The sequence below is a fragment of the Gossypium hirsutum genome, chromosome A09, assembly GCF_007990345.1.
Source record: "Gossypium hirsutum isolate 1008001.06 chromosome A09, Gossypium_hirsutum_v2.1, whole genome shotgun sequence".
In the NCBI taxonomy this organism is placed as follows: Eukaryota; Viridiplantae; Streptophyta; class Magnoliopsida; order Malvales; family Malvaceae; genus Gossypium; species Gossypium hirsutum.
Genome location: NC_053432.1, coordinates 62,534,508 through 62,560,400, shown reverse-complemented (window position 1 = coordinate 62,560,400; position 25,893 = coordinate 62,534,508). Strand labels below are relative to the sequence as shown.

General features: G+C 32.4%; 2 protein-coding genes, 1 long non-coding RNA gene and 3 other non-coding genes across 6 annotated transcripts; 1 reads left to right on the top strand and 5 right to left on the bottom strand.

Annotated features, from left to right (window-relative positions):
- Window positions 1-2,625: 2,625 nt before the first annotated feature.
- On the bottom strand, window positions 2,626-2,785 carry LOC121207237 (U1 spliceosomal RNA). Its single transcript, XR_005902329.1, has one exon. It is a non-coding gene; the product is annotated as a U1 spliceosomal RNA (small nuclear RNA).
- Window positions 2,786-3,893: 1,108 nt separating this feature from the next.
- On the bottom strand, window positions 3,894-4,055 carry LOC121207236 (U1 spliceosomal RNA). The gene has a single exon (XR_005902328.1). It is a non-coding gene; the product is annotated as a U1 spliceosomal RNA (small nuclear RNA).
- An 882-nt stretch (window positions 4,056-4,937) lies between these two features.
- On the bottom strand, window positions 4,938-5,098 carry LOC121207234 (U1 spliceosomal RNA). The gene has a single exon (XR_005902325.1). It is a non-coding gene; the product is annotated as a U1 spliceosomal RNA (small nuclear RNA).
- A 592-nt stretch (window positions 5,099-5,690) lies between these two features.
- Window positions 5,691-11,870, bottom strand: LOC107890042 (methyltransferase-like protein 22). Its single transcript, XM_041076183.1, is given in 10 exon segments — window positions 5,691-6,247; window positions 6,343-6,402; window positions 6,405-6,447; window positions 6,944-7,082; window positions 7,221-7,371; window positions 7,975-8,025; window positions 11,011-11,113; window positions 11,234-11,307; window positions 11,390-11,476; window positions 11,575-11,870. Coding segments are annotated over 10 exon segments (981 nt in total). The 5' UTR covers window positions 11,702-11,870; the 3' UTR covers window positions 5,691-6,101.
- Window positions 11,871-19,079: 7,209 nt separating this feature from the next.
- Window positions 19,080-20,382, top strand: LOC107889124 (uncharacterized). Its single transcript, XR_001681649.2, has 4 exons — window positions 19,080-19,328; window positions 19,470-19,525; window positions 19,957-19,998; window positions 20,095-20,382. It is a non-coding gene; the product is annotated as an uncharacterized lncRNA (long non-coding RNA).
- Window positions 20,383-21,649: 1,267 nt separating this feature from the next.
- LOC107889123 (ras-related protein Rab7-like) lies at window positions 21,650-24,310 on the bottom strand. Its single transcript, XM_016813442.2, has 7 exons — window positions 24,103-24,310; window positions 23,980-24,006; window positions 23,804-23,903; window positions 23,222-23,368; window positions 23,052-23,132; window positions 22,220-22,365; window positions 21,650-21,763 (listed from the first exon to the last, which is right to left on the bottom strand). Exons 1-7 carry the CDS (start codon window positions 24,153-24,155, stop codon window positions 21,694-21,696), a joined length of 624 nt encoding a protein of 207 aa, XP_016668931.1. The 5' UTR covers window positions 24,156-24,310; the 3' UTR covers window positions 21,650-21,693.
- Window positions 24,311-25,893: the final 1,583 nt, after the last annotated feature.

Sequence of the window (25,893 nt, the reverse complement as noted above, 5' to 3'; positions counted from 1 at the left end):
AGTAGAATTGGTACAAGGTTTAATTCTATGATTATTAAAAGAAAATAATTGTTGAAATATTAGGGACCTATTTGTAAGAGCTGAGAACCTTGAAGATATTTTATATATAATGGGAGTATAAGGTTTCTAAAGAACAAATATGAAGTCGAATTCAAATTCAATCAGGTGAATTTTAAGATAGGAGCATTTAGGATATTATGATTAAAAAAGGGACTTATTTGTAAAAAATGTAAAATATGTTTGGTTATTTGGTTGTTTGGAACATCAAACGCGAAAGGAATGGAAAAGGTGAACATCGGATAGATATTACAATTTGTACACTATAATTCATTTTCAATTATTTGTTACGTTATCTAGCTAGTTGATATAACCGAATTTGAAATAAATGTTGAGATAACCGTATCTTTCTTTAAAACTTGAAATGACAAAGTTGATATGGTATTGTTCCATTGATACTGTTACGTTAGTCGATTTATAAATACTAGAATTTTGATAGTTAATTGTGATGACATGTAAGATGATGCTAGAGTTGATATAATCAAATATTTGTATACCGAAATTTAATGTTATATCTTTTTATATTTGTTGCCATAAGCATTAAGACATTATGATTAAAAATTACCATTTCATATATTTTTGAGTTTAGAACTTGAGACATGTTGAACAAGTTTTGAGACAAGAATCTTTTTATTTTGAAATATTCAAAAATTGAAACATAAATAGAAATTAGGTAAGGCTTATCTCGAGATAAAATCTCATTGTCTTGAGATACATTTTTGAATTTTGGTATTAGAATTTAGATTTGAATTAAAACTTCGTGAAATCTCGAGATTTGAAAAAAGGAAAAAGATATTTGACACTTATAACACATGTATATAGATACAAATGATGTTTAGTTTGATTTGAACAATACTATAAGTTCAATTTGTGAAAATACATTGAGTTAATTTGAGTTGCTTTAGCAACGTAAGGTGACATCATACATTCCAACGATCAAATCGAATATGAGTTGTTTTAATAGATGTGTTTAGTTATGGTTTTAAGTACTTTTAGACGAAATTTTAACTTCAAGGGCTTAGATTTCGATATCCTTGTTATAGGTATTGAAATAGAGCAAGTTAGTAGTTAAAAAGCTACAGTAATTAAGCCAGGTATCATACATAAGTCTAGGTATTAGAATACGGGGTCCTTAGCAACCCTACTGTCATATTTTGTGAGTTTTGACCCGCTTAAAGCTCATTTTTTACCTCAAACACTTCTAATCTCGTATGAAATGATTCTAAATGGATTTAAGATGTTTCTAAAACCCTCAAATGGTTTCAAACTAATATTTTATGATTTTATAAAAGTGGTTTTAACGTTTGAAATTTTAAATAACACTAAATTTTCTCTTTAGTATGTACTTGGGTAATATCTCTCATTCATATTGCATGTAGAAACATTGTTACACTCCCCTACACCTCCTTCTTTTTTATGCTTTTTATTTTGTTTTTCGCAAGAATAATCCCAAGTTTTCTCCCCATCCCCATAAGCTTTTGGCCGCCAGAATGGTGGAGATAATCCCAACTACCTCATGCTCTTTCCATGGTTTTCTCTTAAAGCTTGTCTCCTTTTCTCCGCCCGGCTGTCTCTTCAGCCTGTGTTTCCTTTTACTTCAACAAGGTTGTTGCTTTCAATGTTGGTGACTTCCGACGATGCCCACGGTAGCGACAGTGCCCATTCTCCAGGTCCTTGCTCCGTGGTGGATCTGCTAGTTGAGAGAACGGTTGCTCCAATTGTTCAGGCTTTTTCAGCCACGCCTCCTCTCTCCCTTGCCGTTAGTTGCAGCGACAACAGCAGTAGATGGTTTAGTTGGCTGGAGTTCGGCCCATTTGTTGGACTAGGGTTGGTCCTAGTATCTTTGATGTTAATGTATTATCTCTTTGGGCTTTGGGTCTATTTGTTTATACTCAAATGTGAAGGTTCATCAAAATATTCTTTAAAAAACAAAAAACTGGCACAAGCATAATACATGAATGAATGACAAAACTTCTTAGTAATTGGGTAACTAATTAAACTTCTTGGTGAACATAATACATGAGGTGAAAAGTTATTTATTTCTTTTCTCGACTGTCTTCTCTAACCGATGTTGGAATTAAGAAACATCTACTCAGCAGGCTCTTGTGAAGCCATTCTAATCACACATTCTCTTCTGTTTTCTATAATCGTAAAAGTAAACAAGCACTAGTTAATCGATATAGAACTCTTGATTTTAATAGTAATATGAATTTGATATGTTTAATAAGAACAAAAGTACTTTGATAAACATATAATATATATTTTCTCCAGTTAATTATGATATCTCTGGTATGTTTTGCAACATCAATGTTTGATTAAAAGAAACTTGAATTCACCGAAGCAACCCATATACTAGTTCAGCTTCGGATGATATACAATTACTTTTGGATTAAAATGTTATGCAAATGCATGTGGTTGAATCCATTACCAGTTCTATATTATGATGGCTTTGATTAATAGAAATAGGTTGAAATGGCTAGTTTAAATCCTTCAATTCTTTCAGCAGTTAAGGAAATCCCATTCATTTAGTTTAACTCCTCCACATTAACTTTCAACTTTAACATTGGGTAAGGGCCCCGCGAACTCAGGCCCCCACTACAACAAATTATGACGCAGGCTCTCCTACTTGAGAAGACCTTAGGAAAACACCCCTCCCAAGTGCAATGAAGGTCACTACCCTAGGCTATGGATCCTCCTGATCATCCATCGACCCCGTCCAGGTAAGTATGTTAGAAAGAATGAGCTTGCCTCTAATTTGTAGCTCCAGCGCCTTACTCAATTGTCATCGCTTTGCCGTGTTGGAATTAAACAAAGTTATAAAAATGAGGTTCATGTCAAGCAGTCTGCAGGCCCTCTTATGAAGTCTTATCTAAGCACATTCTTTTCTGTTTTTTACTATAAGGCTTATCTAAGCACATTCTTTTTCTGTTTTTTACTATAGTTTCACTTTCTTAAAGCTAAAAGAGCACTAGGTAATCGCTATGGACTTAATCTAAACAGTTATATGAATTTGATATATTTAATAAGCACGAAAATATTCAGCTGATTGATTCGAGTTTTAGATGCATATGGTCGAATCGATCACCAGTTCTGTATTTAGGATGCTTTGATATTGAATAGAAACATGTGGTTGCAATGGCTCTTTTCATTATCAGAGAGAGGTGTTTTAACAGTGCATTGCAGGAAAAATTCATGAGCTTCTGTTTGAAAATAGCCGAAACAAGACCTGTCAGATTCGAGTATATGTTTGACATGACCATGCTGAAAACGCAATAGGAATCTGTCATGGTTACGTAGGTTTTAAGAAGACAAAGAAGGATCTTAAAACAGTAGACATGATTGGGAAGGAGCAATTAACCTTTTGGAAAGGTTTAATGGTCTATCAGACAATCCAAACACTTCAACTGCAACATTAGTGTCATTAATGCCCTTTATCCAGTTTTGCCTTAAATGCATGTGTTAAACAGACCCTTGCATATATGTACATATGTATATACACATTTGATCCTGGAGAGTTGACTAAGGATCAGATGACATCAAGATCTGATCAAAACTTTAAATGCACGTGTTAAGGAAATATAAGTTCAGACTTTTTACACCCCAAACCTGTTTTCAATATTCACAACGCAAGTGCCTGTGACAATAGTGAATCTCTTACAAATCATTCACATTTGAGAGTTAATTTGCAAAACCCTGGTGAATATATATACGATCTACTTTTAAACATCGTAAATACAGACTATAATAGACCATTGCCGAAGATAATATTATACTGAAAAAGACTACAAAATTATTAAACATATTAACTCCATTAAAGCTTTAGACCTAGTATTTGGGAAGGGGCCGCGCGAACGCTGGCCCCCGCTGCCACAAATTATGACGTAGGCTCTCCCAACTTGGGGAGACCTTAGGGGAGCACCCCTCCTAAGTGCAATGGAGGTCACTACCCTAGACCATGGATTTTCCTGATCACCAATAGACCCCGCCCAGGTAAGTATGTTACAATGTCGGAGCTTGCCTTTTATTTATATACCTAGCGCTTTGCTATATTGCCATCATCTAGCGATGTGGGATTTGAGGTACACTCAGCAGGTCTCTTCACAATGCATATAAGGATGTTATGCTTTTTGCTGTCATTGTTTTCCTCTTTAAAAGGTAAAAAAGAACTGTGATTAAGCTACACTAATACAACATATTTAATAAGCACGAAAAAATATAAGTAATGTATATTATGTTTAAGCATGAGATGTTCAATACACATATTGCATTCATGTTAACAATTTTGACAAATTTAATCATTGTTGTTTTAGATTAAAGTGTTGTTGAACCAATGAATTTGAATTGTAGTGGCATACAGTTGAATCAATTACCAGTTGTCTTATTTTTTTATATGGACAATAACATCTTGAAAATAAAGACTAACATGTTGAAAACAAACATGATTGCAACAGGAACCTGCCATCGTTATGGAGGTGAAGGATGGAAAAGAAGGATCTCGAAACGATAGACATGATTGGGAAGGAGCAGTTAAAGCTTCTTTGAGGGGTTTTGGTCTATATCAGACAATCCAAGCACGACTTTTCCATCGACTGCAACATTTATTAAGTGGTGGTCAACAATGGCCTTTTGTAGTGTAGCTTTAGTTGGTACACTTTGTCCCTACTTCAGTCCTGGTAATATATTAGGTGCAAGTGCTAAACACTGATATTTAAGACTGGGAACATTTGTGGATCTTTTCAGCTTTTACTGCAAACTCATGCAGTTCCGGCACATTTGGGATATCCTTTCCCCAACCCAGACCAAATTCCATTATGGGTGACTGGCAGAACAACTAATACAGAAAGAAGTTGATTAATAAAAACTTCACTTAAAAAATTGGTTAAGGGCCGCGCGAACGCAGGCCCCCGCTGCCACAAATTATGACGTAGGCTCTCCCAACTTGGGGAGACCTTAAGGCAGCACCCCTCCTAAGTGCAATGGAGGTTACTACCCTAGGCCATGGATCTTCAGGATCATCCATCGACCCCGTCCAGGTAAGTACGTTGCAAAGTAGCAGCTTGCCTTTTATTTATACTCCAGCGTTTTGCTCCACTGCCTTCATCCAGCGATGTGGGAGTTATCATCTCAACTGACGACAGCCCTCCTTTTAAGGCATCTCTAATCACAAAGATTTGGTTTTTCTGTTATTATTTTCGACTTTTAAAAGGTAAAAAATAACTGGTTAACACAGTAGATATATAATAAGCATATTTAATAAAAAATTATTTAAGAAAATATAAAGTTTTAATTGAAATTATTAAAATCCATTGTATCTTATGTTCAAGTCTCTTTATAAATTTTAATATAATAGAGGTATTAATACAATATATTTAATTAACACGAAAGTAACTCACTAAGTAAGGTAGTAAATACCCTATAAAATGTTTAAACATAATATGCTCTATACACATTGCATTTATTTCTGTAATACCACACATATTGCATTTAAGTTTATAATTATAACACATTAAATCATTTATTTTATATTTATATTTAGGCCTCTGTAACAGTGTTTTTGGCACCAATTTTTAGGTAGAAAAATGTTGTATATTTTCACCTAAGAACACTATGTTAGACAAGTAAAGAGAGTCAAATAAACAGAGATTTTGAGTATTTGTTTTTAATTAATATTGAGAAATATCTAATCGAACTCAACTCAATCTTGAAGTCAAGCCTGGGAAATAACTAAACAAGTTGATTAAGCTAGTATTGAGCTTTGAGACTTGAGTTTCAAATCAAACTTGAGCTCTAATCTTAGCATATATAAAACGATCCCATCGCCCTAACTTGACCGTGCTTCGACTTCACATCTCCCAACATCTTCATTTAGAAGCCTATGGTGATGCCCAAGCTGGTAAGTCCATGGAATTCACCTACAAATTCCTCACTTTCAACTGTGGTATTGTATGAATTTAGAATGGGGGTGTTTCAAACAGTACAATTACAAAGTAACCAACAAAAATTATCAACGGCAACACATAATTAGAAATTTTGTATCCTTTCAATCATAGCTTCCCTTTACTGTATCTAATCTCCCAAAGCTCAACATCGTCTCCTCGGTCATATCCTCCCACATACTGTGGAATTTCTGCAACATCGATACATTTACCCATAAAACAAGGCAAGGAACCAAGCTCAAGGCCTTCACATTCTGCATCATTCAATGTAAAGATACATCAGGAAAAAAACCCAGGAGACAAGAAACTTATGGCGGCATGTACATTTTTTGCATTGTAATATACCTACCACTGTCGTCCTTCAAGTAACTTCTGAAATTTAAATAACCATTTGCTACAACATCAAGATATCAAGACTGAAGTTGTAGCGTTTTTCCAGTGCCAAGTATAACACCTGAAAACCACAGGAATGCGCACGATGATTGTCCTATTGATATATGGGGAACCTCAAAGAACATTATCTAAGCAGATGAGAATGAGGACTAACACACATGTGAAGAAATGAGATAAGCATAGAATGTAATCCGCAATCACTACAACTTGGTAGAAATCTTATCATATATTAACGTGTATAGGTAACAGAATTCAGCCCATTGCCTAAAAATGCACAGGCAACTGAAATCCATCCAGATATAACATCTGATGTGGATAAATCTCAGCGGAACGAGAAAATTTTCATAAGTTCATGATCTCCCTTCGAATTTTCTTCCTTTGGTAACATGTTCAATCATCAGCTTTGCAAGAAAACTAACTACAGGGTTAATCCAAAAACTTAAATCATGTGACATATACAAAAACAGCAGATAATGACACTCTTCAGTAAAACCCGCTAGTGTATTATTACCTACACCATGTACTGGTATGCGACCATTTTAACAATGTTAACCAACCTTTTCAGACCCTTGTGACATTATTCTCTCTAAGATACCAAATAGCGCATCTGTAAGATCATCACTGTAAATGACATCAGCAGCTAAAAGCAGAGAAGCTTTCTGTACTTCTTCAAGTTCTGAGGAGCTCCATGAAAACCTGGTTTTAACCATTTAAAATTTAAAGGGCTGAGCTCTTATCTCCTCCATGGAATAAGTACATCAAAATTATAAATGGAAATAATACAAATACTTCTATATCTTAAAACAAGTCCAGCAATGAAATCAAATGAATCACCTTTCTTGAGTTGCCAGGTCTGAGCTAACTTTAGGAGGCCAAGGGTGAGTCCAGTCAAGTTCACGCACATAAACTACTTTCTGATGATTAAGGACTCCAGAATTAAGTTGAACGTTCTTAAGACAGTTTTCGAGGATTTGGTCACCATGGTCCGTAGCAATAATGCATAACCTAAGTAGCTGAAGCAATCGGGTGTAACAGGTAATTTAAGTAAGGGCTTGTTCTTTTGGCTTAAAAAGCACTTTTCGAAGAAACAAGCTGCTTTTGGCTGAATTTTTTAGCTTTTGAAAAGTACTTTTGAAAGCTTTTCCTCCCCAAAAGCACTTTTGGTGCTTAATTACTTTTTCACCCCTCCAACAACATAGTACTTTCACGTTTTTTTTTCTTTGTGCTTAAATAGTTTGTATATTCTAATTAAATTTTATAAATAATTAATATTTATTGTTTAAAAAATAATTAAAATTTATATTTCATATATTAAAATATTAACAAGAAGTTAATAACAAATTATTTTTATATTCTTACTAAAATATAATAATATTAATTTGAACATTATTTAAATGCATATTTGTTACTTGATAATGCTATGTCAAAAATGGAAATTTTTTTCTCAAAAGCACTTTTTGATAGAAACGCTAAACACTCAAATCTTAAACCAAACTTTTCAAAGTCAAAAGCATTTTTTAAAGCATTGCTAAACTATCCCTAAGCCAAAGTGACAAAGCAGCGACAGATAAATCAGAGTGGGTCTCACCTGTTAAGAACACAGTCTTAGCAGCATGCGCAAGCAGCATGCCTGCAAGCCCTGGTAAAGACAATGCAAAAAATTCCTGTCATACCAGATGTAATAATGTTTCAGATATGGCCTCGTTAGATTGTTCAAGCTAGATAACAAACATGACACAAAACACACAACAAAAAAATTTCCCAAAGAGAAGTTTAGGAAATACATGGCCAGGGAATGGAATTAGAGTTTTCTCATTCAATAAAATTGAATTTACTAACAAACACAAAGCAACTGACCTGTACACTAATGCAATTATGAGACAGTTAACCAGCGAGCACATTTTGGTTAACAATTTCTCAGTCAGACACATTAGTAAATCAAGAAACATAAGTCAATATTCTTCAAAAGCCTAATATTCAGCATTTTCAACAACTACATATGCATGTTATGACTCCCACAAGCAACTGATTTGTACACTAATGCAACTAAGAGAGTTAACAGATTCCGGTTGAGAATTTCTCAGCCAGATACATTGGTAAATCCAGAAACATAAGTCAATCTTCTTCAAAAGCCTAATTACTCACAATTTCAACAACTAAATAATTATGTTAAAAACTCCCCACAAGCAACAAACTTGTACACTAATGCAATTATGAGAAAGTTAACATAGCCAGCAAGCACATTCTACTTGGGAGTTTCTCACCTGGATAGATTCGTAAAATGAGAAACATAAGGAAAACTTCTTCAAAGACCTAATACTTGGCAATTTCAGCAACTAAATATATAAGTTATGACTCACCACAAGAAGGTTCAAAAACTTTCAAATTGCTAATCTGAATAAAATTATGGCAACTTTACCGCATTAAATTCTATATGTAATTTTAGTATTTAATTTATATTTCTTAATCTTTGAAAGGACTAAGGTAAATGATCACTTAATTTAATTTCACTCAAAGACCATTTAGGGAAAGCTCAACTTTGATAACTAGAATAGTAACTTGCGGACCACGACACTCTCCCCCACTAAATATGTCGATGCCCTCATCGACATGGAGCCACACCTTTAGAAACCTTGTTGCATTGAGTTGACGTTTCTGTTGCAAGTCCATCTTGGTCCCTCAAGGCCTAAGATTATGATCCATTCAACGCGCATCGGACATAGACTCAAATTTGGTCTCATCTCAATAGCTGGTGTAGTCTCATATATGCCCATTCCTCCACCGAATGCTCAGAGTCAATACCACAACACATAATCATAAAGTTACGACCTTGAGGAACCCTCACTGGTATGACCCTTTGTCGACTGAATATTACCATGTCTTTGATACCTAAAGATGCACCCCTCTAGATGTGGCACCAACTGCACTCTTATGGCATCCCACTGGATGCGTTCCTCTGGACATGGTTTATGCCAACCACTCCTTGTGGCACCAACACTCAAGTTCTCAGCACAGGAAATTTAGACACATGGTCATCCCCAACTTAGGCCCTCTCAACCCCTCTGTGGTCACCCCACTAGGTGTGGCCATCTTGGCCAACCGTGACACATGAGGCACCACCGCTCTAGCTTGATCTCAATCTTAGACTTTGATGCTCATTCACGCAAACTCTGGCACGCCACTCGTTTCTTCATACAATCTCACAAGTTGCTTTAATAAATACGAACAAGACACCCTCACTTGTTCTCTTGTTCAAGCTCTCAGACTCAATAACCCTTCAATCAGCTCTAGCTCAAAACTTGGTGATGCTTGGACTAGCTCCACAAATTTCATGTAGTAGTAGCTCATCGTGAATAAGGGCATCCTAAGCCCTATCCTCAACACAAGGATCCATCAATCTGCTTATGGTCCTCCACCCAACTCAAACTCAATGGTCCTCCGACTTATCTCGACTCAAACTCATGGCTTGCATCTGCCTTGGTCGACTCAATAGGTCCGTTAACCTGCACAACACAAAATACAAAATTGGATTACCATGCCATAATCTCGAATGGTCCTCTGACCGCTTAATCTCGCTAGGCCTCCCAAGCCTATCTTGATTGCAATGGCCCACTGGACAACACAGATGGAGCTTGCAACCACTCCAACACTACCTAAGCGCACTCTTGCACTACTCAGGTGCCCTCAAACTCGATTTCCTCAAGAGGACACTTCGCTTGCTCTAACGTTTCTCAAGTGCACTCTAGCTTGTTGCCTCTAAGAGCATTCATTGGCTCCAGCACTAGTCAACCGCTCTCGAACTCAATTGCCTCAAAATGAGCATTCACTTGCTCCAAAGCTACTCAAGCACACTTGAATGCTACTCAGGTGTACTTTGGCACTACTCAAGCACACACTTGCTTATATCCCCACTAAGGCTCTCCTACACCAAAATAAAGGTGCACTTATTAGTCATCAAATTCATGTCCCTCAACACTTACACCATACAAGGCGTGCCCCATTTCACAATTGTTCTCTTATCTCAATAGGCAACTCAAGCCCATGCAAGCCAACACCATCCACTAGGTGAGGAAAGACTCTAGTGCCTTCAACTAGGCAGCTAAGAGCCTACTCAAGGCCTATTCTCAACTAGGTCAAAAAACCCACGATTTGTCTAAAGGTTTCCCCACAAGCCATCACAACGCATCTGTGTTAAGGCTACTTTCAAGCCAGTCATTTGCCACAAGGCTTCTCAAGCCAATTAAATTGCATCTCAAGGCTACTCAAGCCAACTCGATTGCATCAAGGCTTATCCAAGCCATTAAGGAAAACTTCTTCAAAGGCCTAATACTTGGCAATTTCAGCAACTACACACGTGTGGTATGACTCCCTAAAAGGTTCAGAAACTTCGAATTTCTAATCTGAATGAAATTATAGCAACTTTCCCATATTAAATGTATATTTAATTTTAGTATTTAATTTATGTCTTAATCTTTGAAAGGAATTAGGTACATGATTACTTAATTTAGGGAAAGCTCAACCTTGATGACCAGCATAGTAACTTGCAAAGATTCAACACATAAACACATGCTTAACAGATAGCACTGGTATTTACATTTTTTTAAGCACTAAGCACATAATATACCTGTTCCAGCACCAAGCTCTAAAGAGACAATGCCATGGAACTCCATTGAAGTGCACATCTTATGTAACACAAAATCTGACAAAATTAGTTCGGCCTTCCATACCTAAGAGGTGAAAACGGATTCAAAAATTACCAAATTTAAAGCCTTTGCTTGTAATACCTAATACCTATGCTAATGGCTTATAAAATGGAGTTATAAACAACATAAGAAAGGAAGGATCACCTGCAAACCAACACTAGGAATGGATGAAGTGATATTATGCTGAATTTTCATAGTGAAACAACGACGAGAGATCTCTGCAAATTAAACAGAGATAATTAAAAAATAAAGACAAAATAAAAGCTTCTTCGAGGTTATCGAAGTTACTTGGTTACTTACGGCGTCTTCTTGGTAAAATCAGGTCGCCATCTTCATCGAACCTAATTTCTTGGTCCGTACAAGATTCCTCTTCTTTGAACAACCATTAAATCTGCTGGATTCAACTCCTATATAAATTCAAAAAAAATTAAAAAGCTCTAATTAACTAATTTGTTTTAAGTTTAAATTTAGAAGAAAATCAATACCAGAAGGCAGGCAAATGGTGAAGCGGGAAATGTGAGGACCGGAGATGCCAGGTGGACATCCCAGATGGACCTCGCTCATAACTTGTTCCCGTTCCTCCTCGTCATCCTTTGAATCTCCACCGTTCATTTTACTCAATATAAGCTGTTCTATTTCCCGACGTAGATGAATGTGGCGGCGCTGGTGGCAGTTGTGGAGTCGACGATATTATTCCGGTTGTCCGGTTTTATAATTTGGAAAAAAAGTAGTGAAGAACCATGTTGACTAAACGATGATTTCTGCGTTTTGGTTAACAAAAAAGGAAAGTAGAAATAGAGCTCGCCAAGGGGTGGACTACCTGTTCGGTCGGGTAGGCCCAAGTTGCTAGCCCAGGTATTTTTTATTTGTCTATTTCCGAGTTTATATTTTTATTTAAATTAAATTTAATATTTATAACCAAATCATTTTAATTATTTTTTCATGTATATATAAAATCAAATGTCAAAAGTACTAGAAACAATTACAATGTCTTTTTCTTCGTAGTATCCTTTTAAATCAATGGTTAAAATAAAAATGAAAAAAAATCAATTCATCGTTAATGATGTTATATAAAATTTTTATTGAGAAATATGAGTTAATCTATTAATTAATTCAGCCGGTTTCAACATTAAATATGAAAACTAATTTCCTAGACAAAAAACAACATATTCTGTAACTGATTTAACAAGTTCTAAGTTATCAATACAATTTCCTATGTTTTTTATATGACTTTATTGAACAACTATAATTTCTTCATTTCCGACTTTTAACTCGTTGATTTAAAAAAGATCTTAAAAGATTCTACTATAATAAGATCACACCTTAAATGTTTTCTGCTCTTGTTGTTGAATTTGATTATATATTATTTGATATCAAATGAGACATTAATATTATTGATAAAAACTAAAATTGTAAGAACTTTAATGTTTTAGATTCGAGTTTTACTATATAAACACTATATATATGTGCAAGTTAGTTAGTTTAATTAGTTTAATTTAAATTAATTTATTCATTCCAATACTTCTAATTGTTATTTCTAATTAAATTTTAGAAAAAAATCTTTAGTGGCAAGTTAGGGGACTTAAGAGTTCTTATACCATAACAAGTACCCTAATTATTATAATCAAGTTTAGGGTGTCATTTTCTGTAAAAAAGAAGAAGTTTAGGGTATCATTTTATTAAAAAAAAATAGGAGATCCTTCAACAAGTTCTTGAATTAGTGGAAATTTATTATCTTGTAAAAAATGAAAGCTGGGTTGAAATCCCAGCAACCATATACCTTATCTCTATTTATCAAAATGTGAAAAATTGTTGTTACTCTTTGTATTTTAATAAAATATGGGATTTAGTTTATGTACTTTAAAAATTAAAATTTTAGTTATTATATTTTTTATTTGAAAATTTTAGTCTAATTATTAAAATTATAAGTATTTCTTATTAAAATTTATCAATTTAGAATTTTGATTAGGATTTCCTCATGTGATGGTGTATATGATTGATAGAAAATGAACATATTAAGAAGAAAATTTTAATAGAAACTATCAACGGCTATAATGATTGCATTAAGATTTTTAAATTAAAAAAATAAGAACATTGAATATTCTACTTTTAAAGTATAAGTACTAAATCTTAAAATTTATCAAATTACAGATATTAACAACAAATTTTAACCTTATAAAAAAAAGTTTAATATATCCTCTCATTTGCAAGTTAACTGTTAGAAGTAAGCCATCATTGTATTTGAATTTAAGCCAAATAAATAATTAGTGAGTTAACATTAAATCAAACCTGAAAGTTCTCATTCCATTATTAGATTGGATGATCAATTACGTAAATAAAAATATTTAATTTCTAAAACACAACTATCAAATTCAAGTTTTTAGCTCTCCTTATGCTAATTGGGTTAAATTCTCATTGTGCCTTAAATTGTCTATTTTTACTAATTTGGTATTTGTAAAAAATCTTTTATTACTGTGGTATCTGAAGTTGTCAATCTTCATTAGTCAATAATTACGTAACTTACTAGAAAATTATTATGTGGCACATATGTTTATTATATAAAATAACTTTAAAAAACTTAATAAAAAAATTAATCTCTTCACAGAGATGCAAGTTGAATTATCAAATCATCATAATCTGGTAACTTAGGATGCACATGCTTACTTAATATACCTAGTTGAAACGAGGGGACTCGATTGTGCCTTCTTCCCATTGTATTTGTTGGAATTATTGGAGTTCCACATGGAGGAGACCTTGAGCCTTCATTGGTCTCATAAGCTAATGGTTTTGTGTTACCAAAATGCATATTTTTTTCATGTTCCTTTTCACAATTTTCTTTAGTTGGACTCATACTTACAACCCCACCAAATGATTCCTTTCGTTTCATCCTAGTTAATCTTGGTTTACTTTTATTAGTTGAGTTAGTGTTATTACCAATTGGTCTTGTAGGCTTCTTGATGTTGTCATTAGTATCATTCTCATCAGCACAAAAATTTTTGGTGTTTTGGAAGGTATCATGCTTGGTATCAAGCAACTTGTATCCATCGTCAACTTTATCAATTAAGGACTTATTGGTATCAAACAACTTGCATCTTTCGTCAACTTTATCGTTTAAGGACTTATGTTGGGCATCATTCTGCAACAAAAAATCGACATAGAAATTGTAAGAATATACAATTATTTAATATGATGAAATACTTTTCATTTGGTTAAGATGAAGGATGAAAATGAATCGAGAAGTTGCAAATATTATGATTTGAATTTCTAACTTATTAGATGTCATTTTTTTAATAATTCCTTTACATTTACATTTAAACTTGTTAGACTTATATTTGATTCATGTATATATATATTTTCTGTTGGAAACTTTTGAGGATATGTCACTATTATGTGCACTAAATTATACATTATAAGTACATCACATATAATATCTTTTAACTAAAAAAAATCTATTGTAAACAATAAACAATAGATAATATTTTTTTATAGCATTAAAATCTTTAAAAATCGTTATCAACTCATGTTTCATAATGTTGTACCTCTACCTCGATTAAAACACGTGGCAACACGAGAATCAACCGAAGAGAGCCGCAAATAATTTCCCCTGCCTTTTATTGTTCGAATGGTTGTTTAATGACCAACCACCCATGTGCTTCGTACCATCCACGAGAGGGACCATTCATCGTTAATCACCCAATTGGCCCTCCATTAGGCCATCCACTATTAATGAGTGCGTTTTCCTCAAGAGGTGACCACTCGGGAACCATGATCTACCAATAAATACTCCCACAACACAACATAGAAGGGGCTCTCTCTTTTCCTCCCATCAAATCTTAAGATGCCAAGCCATCATCCTCTCTTCTTCATTCTCTTACTTTTTTGGCTTTCAACCCAGGCGCGTGTGAATTGACCTTTCTTGGAATCACCCTCCTCTCCTCTTTCTCCACTTCTGTTGATACTATGTATCAATGCATAACATGCAATATTTTACAAGGTTCTAGATAGAAAGGCTTATATGCTCCATTTGAGGTGGCTTAAATAGTTTTTGTTCCAAAGCTTTAGGGTCCCATTCAATAGAAAACTCTTGTGCTATGTCGTACATCAATAGAAGTTTCATCTCCTTTGTAGGAGGCTCTGCCTTTAGCTTAACCACAAACTATATAATAAGAAAATTATCTAAGTTAGTACTTAAAAATATATAATTTTCTTAAGAATAATGAGTATTGTTGTTTGAATTGGATTAGTTGAACTAAATTAAAAAATGATTGAATTTGAATCAAATTTTTTAATGGTTTATTCAATTAAATCGAATAAACTAGTTGGACTGATGAATCAATTACCTAACTAGTTCGGCTACCGATCCAATTTTAAAATCACAACATTTTACATAACTTGAAGCAATTATTTTTATTAATTACCTCTTGATTTAAATAGGGTTCTAAGGAATTTCCATATTTCTTGGTAAATAAAGCTCTTAGTTCACGTAGTTCTGGCAAATCAGCAAATCTAGCTGCAGCATATATCAAAGATGGTATTGCTTCTTTGCATTCCTCAGGACATTCTCTGTATAATAGTAAATGTATATTACACACCAGATTAGTATTACTATTTCGAAAATTGATCTCGAAAAAAGTTTCATTCTAAAAGGAAAGAGTTTTAAAAAAAAGGGTGAATGGTTTATTTAGCCCTTCAACTTAGTAAAATTGATTATTTTAACTCTTCAAATTTTTTAGGTCTTTTTTAGTCCTTCAAATTCATATTTGTCATTTTAACTTAAAATGTATGAAAAAATTAATCTACTAGTAAATATTTGATGTGGCGCCAAGTATGAGTAATAATAAAATGACGTGGCATTCCACGTGTGTAAAAAAAATTGTGTTTAATTTCATGTAGGAGAAAAAGGGGATTAGTGTAAGCAAACCTGAAATCTGAAAACCTAACAAAATTAAACAAAAAAAATTTTCCCCAAATCAATTATAACAATCAGATCAAAAAACCCTCACCTTGAATTGAATCAAGGAAAAATTTGGTATTTGTAGTTTAAGAATAGAAAATTGACTCCATAAATTTGAATCTCCAGCACACTACCACTATTTATCTTCTACTTTTATGCGAAAAAAATAAAATATATTTTTATGCGAAAGGAATAGGAATTTTTGGGTAAAAACAAACCTTTTCTATATCCTATACTTTTTGAAATGGTGGGTATTTTGTATTTCTTTTATCAAAGCACTTGAAAAAAGGTATTAATTTTGGGTTTTTTAAAGAACAAAAAAAGTTGATTTTGTAAATAGAAATGAAGTAGCACAAATTCCAGTGTCTAAAATAAAAATTACCTCTTCTTTTGCATGATTGAAACATGCTTTGAGATGCACTCAGTAAATTGCATTATGAAATTGTAACATTCTGTTCTGTTTTGCTCAATCAGAAGACCTTCTGCCTGTTTTAAATTCCGCACCCAAAAAATAATTATTGCTAATATATAAATATTTTTATAATATTTTGAAAATTCAACCATTAAATTTATATGATATAGTACTTATCATGCATATATATATGGTTTAGCTATTTTCAAATTTTAAAATATATAAATTAATAATAATTTAAATTTTCATATTTTAAAAAATTAAAAACATGAAACCAATATATAATAAAACAGTTTTTTATCAAAGAGTTCCAGTTTTTTTTTCTTTAAATCTTTTAAAACTTATAAAATTCAAGCATTTAAAAATTAATTTTTAATTCAATTGATTGTATTAATTGCATATCACATGAAAGATAAAAATATATACATTTCACATATTATCGGTACGAATAAATTATTGCAATGCATATATCACAAGTCAATTCCTACAACTCAAACCCAATGGCATAAATTATAGGGGGTGAAACATTAACGGTGAGTTTTGATGAACAGTGCGATTATTTGAAGTTAGTGTAAAAATAACGGTGGTAATAAGATTAAATATTATAACGATACTGTAGCGTATGACAAAAAATAAATTAAATACACTATACTATCTCACCGTCCATCCAAACCCACCCTTAATTGAAGAATATTTAAAGTGGTGTGGCAAGAATATTAGAACATAATAGTAGCAACTAGTTCCATAACGTGTTTCCTTTGGTCTTCAGCAACAATTTCGTATATTCTATCACTAGCAAACGAGTTAAAATAATTCTTTTTTTTTTCCACAATTAGATTAAAAATTTTGAAAAAGAATAAAATAATTTTATTTCAAAATTTGATAAAACACAAACACGATGAACTTACTTTTAACTTTTATTTTCATCTTCATATAACAAGCGTATAAAGTGGAATGCTTCGTCAAGGTGCATAAGAAAGCAAATTACATAAATACTCATCAAAGAATCTTATATTTACATTTGATGAAATTTAAACTTAAACTCTATTACATATAAATATTATTATTAAGTGAGTTATCACCTGAGTTGGTTATAAGACAAATAGTATATTTATCTAACAATATTTTATATGCATAATGTACGTGGTTTATTTTTTCAAACACCTCGACAAGAGACTCCTATTCTTTAAACACGTTATCTCCCCTAAAAAATAATTTTTATTTTGTATTTTCAAAATATTCACCCAAAAAGATGAAAAGGAAAAATAAGTATTTCCTAAAAAGCAAAAGAGGAAATAAAAAACTTATTAGAATTTAATGAAACTCAGTTAAAGCAAACAATGGAAGGCTTTTCCATCACATATATACTTAAAGGCAAACAAAAAATGGAAATTAATAACACTTATCAAACTCAAGTTTTAGGGTTTGAAAGCGAAAAAAAAAGTTTATGCATTAATTAATTATTAAAAGAAAAGCCAAAAAATATTTTTAAAAAATAAATAATTACCTCACAATAAGCATCGTAAAGAAGGCCATTATTGAGAAGCATAGCAATATCGTTCTTCATATACTTCTCCATTGAATTTCTCTTCTTCTTTATAGTCTCGACTCTAAGCTTATTCTTCTTCATTTTCGATTTGCTATTCCAAAATTCAAAATTTAAAAACAAAATATCAAAACATCATAATTTAATTCAGAAATTGAAAAAAAATAGTAAGAAAAAAACATTTATTTGTTTCATATCTAACCATTTTGCAGAGAATTTTGGCTTCAAACAATAGTCAATCATCTTGAAAAACAAAAATCGAAAAAAATGTACATGTGCCTGTGTGTGTTTTTTTTTGAAGAACGAAAATTTTACGTTACTATATAGGAAGATTTGTGGTCAAAGTTTATTTTCTAGTTACTCTTAGAAATTACGTGTTGGTATGTTAAAAAGTATTTATTTTTTTCTTTTATTTTAGGAATAAGAGAAAAGGTTAAAAGAGAATAATGAAAGAGCTAAAATAATTTGTCTATCAATAGTAAAGAAAATACTAAAATAGAAATAATTTAAGAGGTTTCAAAAAAATGAGAAAGTAAAAAAATAATTAGTTTAAGCATCTTTAAATAGTGGAAAAAAAAGAAATTAAACCAATATATGTAGTTAAAAAACTAAAATAATATAGAATTTATGTTTGGGGTTTAAAATAATATATGAAAATTAAAAATTTTAAATAAAAACAATTACCTCTTTTTAACTACTGTTCTCTTAAAATTGGGTTAATATGCCTTTTGGTACCTATATTTAGTTTCAATGTTCAATTTAATATTTAAACTAAATAACATCATACGATCCAATAAATATTTGACATGTATGTTTTAATAAAAAAATATAGGTACTTAACTGGGACAAAATAAAAAATCAAGTATAAAATTGAATATTAAATTCAAATGTAGGTACTCGTATGAGAAAAAGAAAAGCTTAAGTATCCATTAGAAAAAACTTAGGTACCAAACTGAATATTGAAGCCAAATATAGGTACCTAATTGTATATTAACCCAAAAATACTGTTAATAATTAAAAAGATGAAAATTGGCAATATTTTAAAAAATAATTTGCATAAAAGAAAAGTGGAAAAAAAAAGAGCGGCGGAGGCTGCTTTTCTTTATTCAGTATTTGGTAATTTCAGGCAGCAATTAGTCACGCGCAAGGCGCGTGCAAATTTACTTTCTCTATTTATTCGGGCATCTTAGTTGATTCCCAAATGCTCAATAATTGTGTTTTTAGGGTTAGGGCTCTTTATTTTCTGTGTTCATCAGGTTCTTTTTATCTCTTCGAATTTTCATTACAGACCCTGATCCTAAACTCTCAATTATGTCTTCCAAGCAAGGTAAACTAAATCTTATTCGAAGATCTGGATTTTTCCCCAATTTTGATTCTTCAAATTTATGAACAAATTTTTTTTTCCCTTTTTTGTGATTTCTGTATTTTTCGAAGGTTTTGATTTGTGTATTTTTGGGTTTTTTTTAAGGTGGCAAAGCAAAGCCTTTGAAGCAACCCAAAGCTGAGAAGAAAGAATACGACGAGGTATTTTGATTATATATATTATTAAAGAAACTTAATTTGTTTCAAGATCTGATATGCTGCTAAATGTTAAATCGCGACACCGTTAATTCTATTTCTGTTTTTTTTGGTTTAATTATTTCAAAATTTTAAAATCGGGAGAATTTTGATAGAGAATCGAAAGATAATCATGTTATCCTTATGGAATTTGTTCTTTTTCATATTGTGAATTGTAATCTGCTCAATTTCAGGATTCAATTGTTTTCTTTTTTTTGTGATATTAGGGTAAATTATTCTCTTTTTTTTCAGTTCTGTTTTTTTTTCCAGATTAAATTGTGCGCTCATGGTCTAATTTTGTTGTTGAAGATCTTGTATCTTCCCTTAATAATCTTGTTGATTTAATCATTGTTTCGAAGGCATTTTCTAATACCGGTTTATTTTTTTTATTATGCCAGCATGATTTGGCTAACATTCAGAAAAAGAAAGAAGAAGAGAAGGTCAGATATAGGGTTTTTTATTCATTTGCTGTTTGTTTATTCCTTTATCTTCTCTTTCACGAATCGCCAATCTGAATTTTTCTTTTTGATGTGAAGGCCCTTAGAGAGCTGAGAGCAAAGGCATCACAAAAGGGATCATTTGGTGGTTCTGGTCTTAAGAAGAGTGGCAAGAAATGAGTTTCTTAAAAACCCGAGCTAAACCGAACTTATCGAGTCCTGTCTTGGGATTAAAACATCTATTATGCTGATGTCTCTTGTTTCTATTGTGATAGTTGGGATGATTTGATGCTCTAGTTTCATTCTGAATTTGCTATTAAAAACATTGTGTGTAATTTCGTGACGTATAACTTAATAAATTCAAGTTCTACGTTTGTGTTTTTTGTCTATACATTTGTAAATCGCCTATTGTTGTGGTTCGCTATTGTTTTCCTTGCTTCTTATGAATTCTTGTAAGATATGCATCTCATCTTTGAATGATTGGTTCTGATTTATGCGGTGAATCATGTATGATTAGTTAGTTAGACTGTCGGTGTTCTCGTCTAGCGAATTTTAACACCTAATGAATGAGCATGTAAAGCTTTAAATGTGCCTTTAGCTTATGCGTGCTTATCAGCGCCTGACCCTGAGATGTGGATCAAGGGTTAGGGTTTAGAAATCTTTTTGGTTATCGTAAGGATAAAAACCAAAACGTTGTAGTCCGTCGCTTACCGATGTATAACCAAGGATGTTAAAATTCATGGTACATTTGTTTAAGATGAATCGAGATCAACTTTCTTGCCTACATAGATAGAGGCTAACTATGTGCTATTGTCACGGGTCTCTAGTATGGCTCATGGACCTGAATCTTATTATGTTGGAAACTTGTGCTTTCCTTTTGTCGTCTATCTATTTTCTGGTCTTAACCCATTTGCATCTTCAATTCAATTTTTAGTTGGAATATAACCCTCTAAATACATGGATAAACATGAAAAAAATTGATAGTGGTCCTTTTTAAATTTGATATTGAGCAAATTGGTCTTTTTCAAATGAAGTGGAACGATTTAGCTAGTGTTAACTTTAGAAGTGAGCAACTTCAGTGTTTATCAATTTATTTTACTTTAGATTGCCAAAATAATAAATTTAATTTACTAAAAATTAAATATTCTTATTGGTATGTTATAAGGTTTTTGAGAGTGCTAAATTTATTATTATACTAATTAGAAGTAAGAAAATTGGTAGAAAAAATGAATACTTATCAATTTCAAAGTTGATAGAGATTAAATTGAACGGTTTAAAATTGTTTTGTATTTTTGAAAGGATACAAGTTGCTCAATATTGATATTGGAAGAGACTGAAATTGTCTTTTATAAAAAATAAAAATGACCATGAAGAGCACAACCATTTTTGGTACTCAAAACAAGAATCCAAATTACAAGAGAAAAATATTTAAATTGGTTAATCATCGTTCATCCATGTTATGTAAAGAGCAGGATTAGGAATACAAATAAAACAGAGCCTACACGGTTTTTATTACAGAACAAGACCAAAGAACAATCAACCTTTTTACCAGCTTATGTTACAAAAAACCAGTCCCTAGTTTATTACTAATTGTCAAAACCTTCACCGTTAATTGATGATAGAATGGCGGAATCTACGGTAGGTTTTCTTTTTGGTGCTCCGATCAAAATTAGCTGGCTTCCAATCCGACGGACTCAACTAACATTCACAACTAGTCGATTTCTGAGGCCAACCACCGTCGACGACATCAATATTTTCAGGAAGGTATCTTCGATTCATCGATAAAATAAGAACCGAACGAAACAAATTAGCAAAACAACAATGTTGTTTATCCAATCTAATCTGTAGACTCAAAACAAGATTTAAGGCATTCTTGTATTCATGTATTTTGGTGCTCATGTGAACTACGTCTTGGTATCCAAGAACAGGGGCGAAGAAAGGGAGTAGGCAGGGCTCTGGGCCCCCTAGATTGTTGCTTTAGACCCCCCAAAAAATTTAAAAGAATTAAGTTAATATATGATATAATTATAATTTAGCTTCCAAAAATGTTTGAATTTCTATTTAAAATCAAGGATGAAATTATATTTTAACTTTTATAAAAATATATATAACTCAATCTCAATCAAAAATATATATAACTCAATCTCAATCCCCTTATAAATAATTTTGACTTTGCCCCTGGCCGAGAATATATATATGTTTGAGAATAACACATGATACTTACATTTCTTCTTCAGGTTCATTCTTGAGAGCATTTTTGGCTATACATTCAAATGCGGCATCAACATTGAATCCTTCTTTTGCTGATGTCTCGAAGTGCGGTATGTTTCCCTTTGAAACACACCATGCCATTGCCGTCTTTTCAAAAATCTTAACCACAGGGAAAAGTTGTCATTTAAGGCATTGAGTAAGCTAACTTAGCTCAATTAGTTAATCCTGCCACTAAATTTAGATTTCAAATTTCAACATATACAATCCTTTTTCTATACTTAAGTTGAGAATACTTTTGTACCAAATAAAGGCAGTAAGGAAACTAAGGAAACTAAATCTGAAACTTAGCTTAATTAGTTGTGGAGTCATACTTTATCTAAGGTTTTAATCTTAACATTTAAAACCTTTTTCCTATTCCGGGTTTGAGGCCTTGGTTTTATCAAAAAAGACACAAAGAACGTTGTGTTTGGGACTTCGGTAGCAAGTTTGAGACATTGAATAGATTTGAAATTTGAATCTTAAAAATCTCTAACTCTTTTTCGTTCTCATATTGGTATTTCTTATATACCAAATAAAACCACTTAAGTAAGTTAAATTAAGCAATTGATCTTTAGAGTGATATTTAGCAAGTTTGATGTAGCTGACTTTTAGAGTCGAAAATTAATAAGTTCGAGATTGAAATCTTTTTTGATAGATTTCATAAACTAAAACAAGACAGTAAGAAAATTAAAACCTGAAGTTCAACTCAGATAATTCATTTACTCTCATTTTAATTTTTCTTTTATATGGAAAATAATTACTATAGAAAGCTAGGTAAAAGAGTGTAAAACAATCAAACATCTTACCACTCGACTATTACCACCATCAAGATCAACCTTATTTCCCAACACGACAAAAGGAAAGTTTTCAGGATCAGATGGAGTGGCCTAAAAAAATAAAACGCACTAATGTCTCATTATTACAAATAAAAAGAAATTGAAAAAATCATAAAAAGAAAAAATTAAAAATTTGGGACCTGAATCAAGAATTCTTCTCGCCAGTTGTTAAGATCATCAAAGGATTTGGCGACATTGACATCGTACACTAATACACAGCAATCAGCTCCTCGATAGAATGCTACCCCTAAACTTTGAAATCTTTCTTGCCCAGCAGTATCCCATATCTAACCACACACACGCACACAAATATTTTAGACCCTATTATTTTTTTAGTAATGCAATTTAATCCTTTCAATAATGCAATTCAATATTATCAACCAGGGGCAAATCTCTGCAATTTATGCCCCCCACCAATAATATTAAATTCTTTATAGATGTGGGTGTGGGAGGCGTGAGTTAAAATCTCTGTAATATTTTTATTATTTTTTAAAAAGAATAAAAAGACAAAAATACTTTAGTAATAATATAACTTATTTAACCTTAAAAGTTAATTCAATTAAGTAAAATATTAAAAAAAATGATTTATTTAAAACCAAATTTAAATTTAATATATAACAAATTTTAGAGAAAATAAATAAATAAAATATGGAATAACTAAAAAAATGTAAAAGATAGGGAGTAAAAGAATAATTTATGTAAGTGGTTGAAACAGATGATACCTGCAATGTGAACAATCTATCTTCAAATTGAATCTCTTTTGTCAAAAAATCCGCTCCTATTGTGGCTTTGTATTGATTATTGAATTTACGATTAACATACCTAATTGCTATCATATTAAAACATCATAACTGGAAATTGAATATCCCAAATTCAGATTTTAAGTTTCAGAGCTTACTGATTCATTAGAGATGTTTTTCCAACCCTAGAAATTAAAAGCCGAAAAGGAATTCAAATAATTATAATTTAAAATGGAAATACAACTAAATTAAGGTTTAAAACAAATCGATTATAAACTTACCCACTGTCACCAAGAATTATCACCTTTAGAAGCATACGCCGACGAGAAGCCATGGAATCGGATTTCGAAACTTTACTGTTGCTTTTTTGTTTTTGTAGATAATTGTGAGATTTTATTTTTTTAAAATAAATAGTTCAATGGTTAATTAATTTTCTTTTAACTTAATTTACTTTCTTTTCCCCCTCTATTTAGTTAAAGTGGTTAGATCATTTTAAAAAATATATAATTTTCTTATTTAAAAATAATAAAGTTGTAATCTTAAAAATAAATTAATAATGATATGCACGTTAAATTTTAGAAGGATACTTGAGTTGCAGAATCACGCCCTTTAAGTAATCATTGTCGTAATATAACATAGGTAGATACGAGTAAGATATTTAGTTAACTCTGAAGGAGAATGGGATTAGAGGCTCAATATGTTTCTCAGCTCATGGCCACCTATGGAAGCTGCGGGAGACGATATTTCTAGTTGCGGATTGGGCGAAGGAGGACCTGGCAGCTTGTAGTTTGGGATGTACCAACTACAAAATGAGTTTTTATTTATGACTCGCTATGCGTGAGTTACATGACAAATACGGAAAAGGTTTAGAAGATGAATAGTTGATAATGCTTCTTGTACTATATGTGGTAGCGGACAAGAGAGCATTATTCATGTACTTTGAGAATGCACGTATATAGAACTTGGCATCTCGGCAGCTTCATCGGATTGGATAGTTGAGAACATGTTGAAGAGGAGGAACAAACGAATGATTGACCTGAAGGCACTTCATACGTGTACATCGTTGCTAGAAGCCTCTCATGGGAAAAACATTGCTATCCAGAAAAATTGTAATGAGACCTCGAACAAATCGGGATACAGGCTGGTGGCCTATAGCACAAGGGTGGGTGAAACTTAATGTCGATGGTGCGGTCAGAACTAATAGACTTGCCAGAGTTAGTAGTGGGGTCTTGAGGGACAGTGTTGGTGGCTAGATTATGTTAACATTAATGGAAGACAATTAATAATTGTTGCCATTAACATTAATGGGAGACAATCAATAATGACAACCACCAACTTTGGAAAAGTGGCAAGGGATAATTTTTTTTTGGTCCTTGAGATAATGGGCTATTTATTGTTTGGTCCTTGAACCTCAACTATAAATAGGCCTTCTCATTTCTCATTTCAATCATCACAACCAATCTTTCTCTCTTAGTTTTCTCTCTTCTCCCATTTGAGAATTCTTAAGGAATTCTATTTGTTTGTAATATTTTGGAGATAGTAAAGTTATCATCTGGTGTTAGTGCCCGAGGACGTAGGTATAATTTACCGAACCTCGTTAAAACTCTTATGTTCTTTTTGTCCTATTTTTCTTTCAATATTTGAGGGTATAATAGTAGTATTTAATTGTGCTATTAAATTACTATAGAAGGGATATTCTGACTAAGGAAAGACTTGGTATTTAAGAGATCCATGTGATCCACCTCTCTTCCCTGGGAATTGAACTTTGTGTGATTTTTTAGTGCAATAATTTACACGCTTACGACCCTATTGGAACAACAAGTGGTATCAAGAGCCGAAGGTTAATCGTAGTATGCTCTGTGGTTGCAGTTTAAACTGATCTTCCACATCAGAAAAGATTTCCTTAGGTATATTGAAAGATTATGGAGAAAACGGTCGGTGTAGGAGCTTCAACATCGTCCATGTGGACAAGACCGACAATTGCAAATGCAAGATTGGCCGTGGAGATCTTTGATGGCACGGGCCATTTTGGTATGTGGCAAAGTGAGGTTCTAGATGCCCTTTTTCAGCAG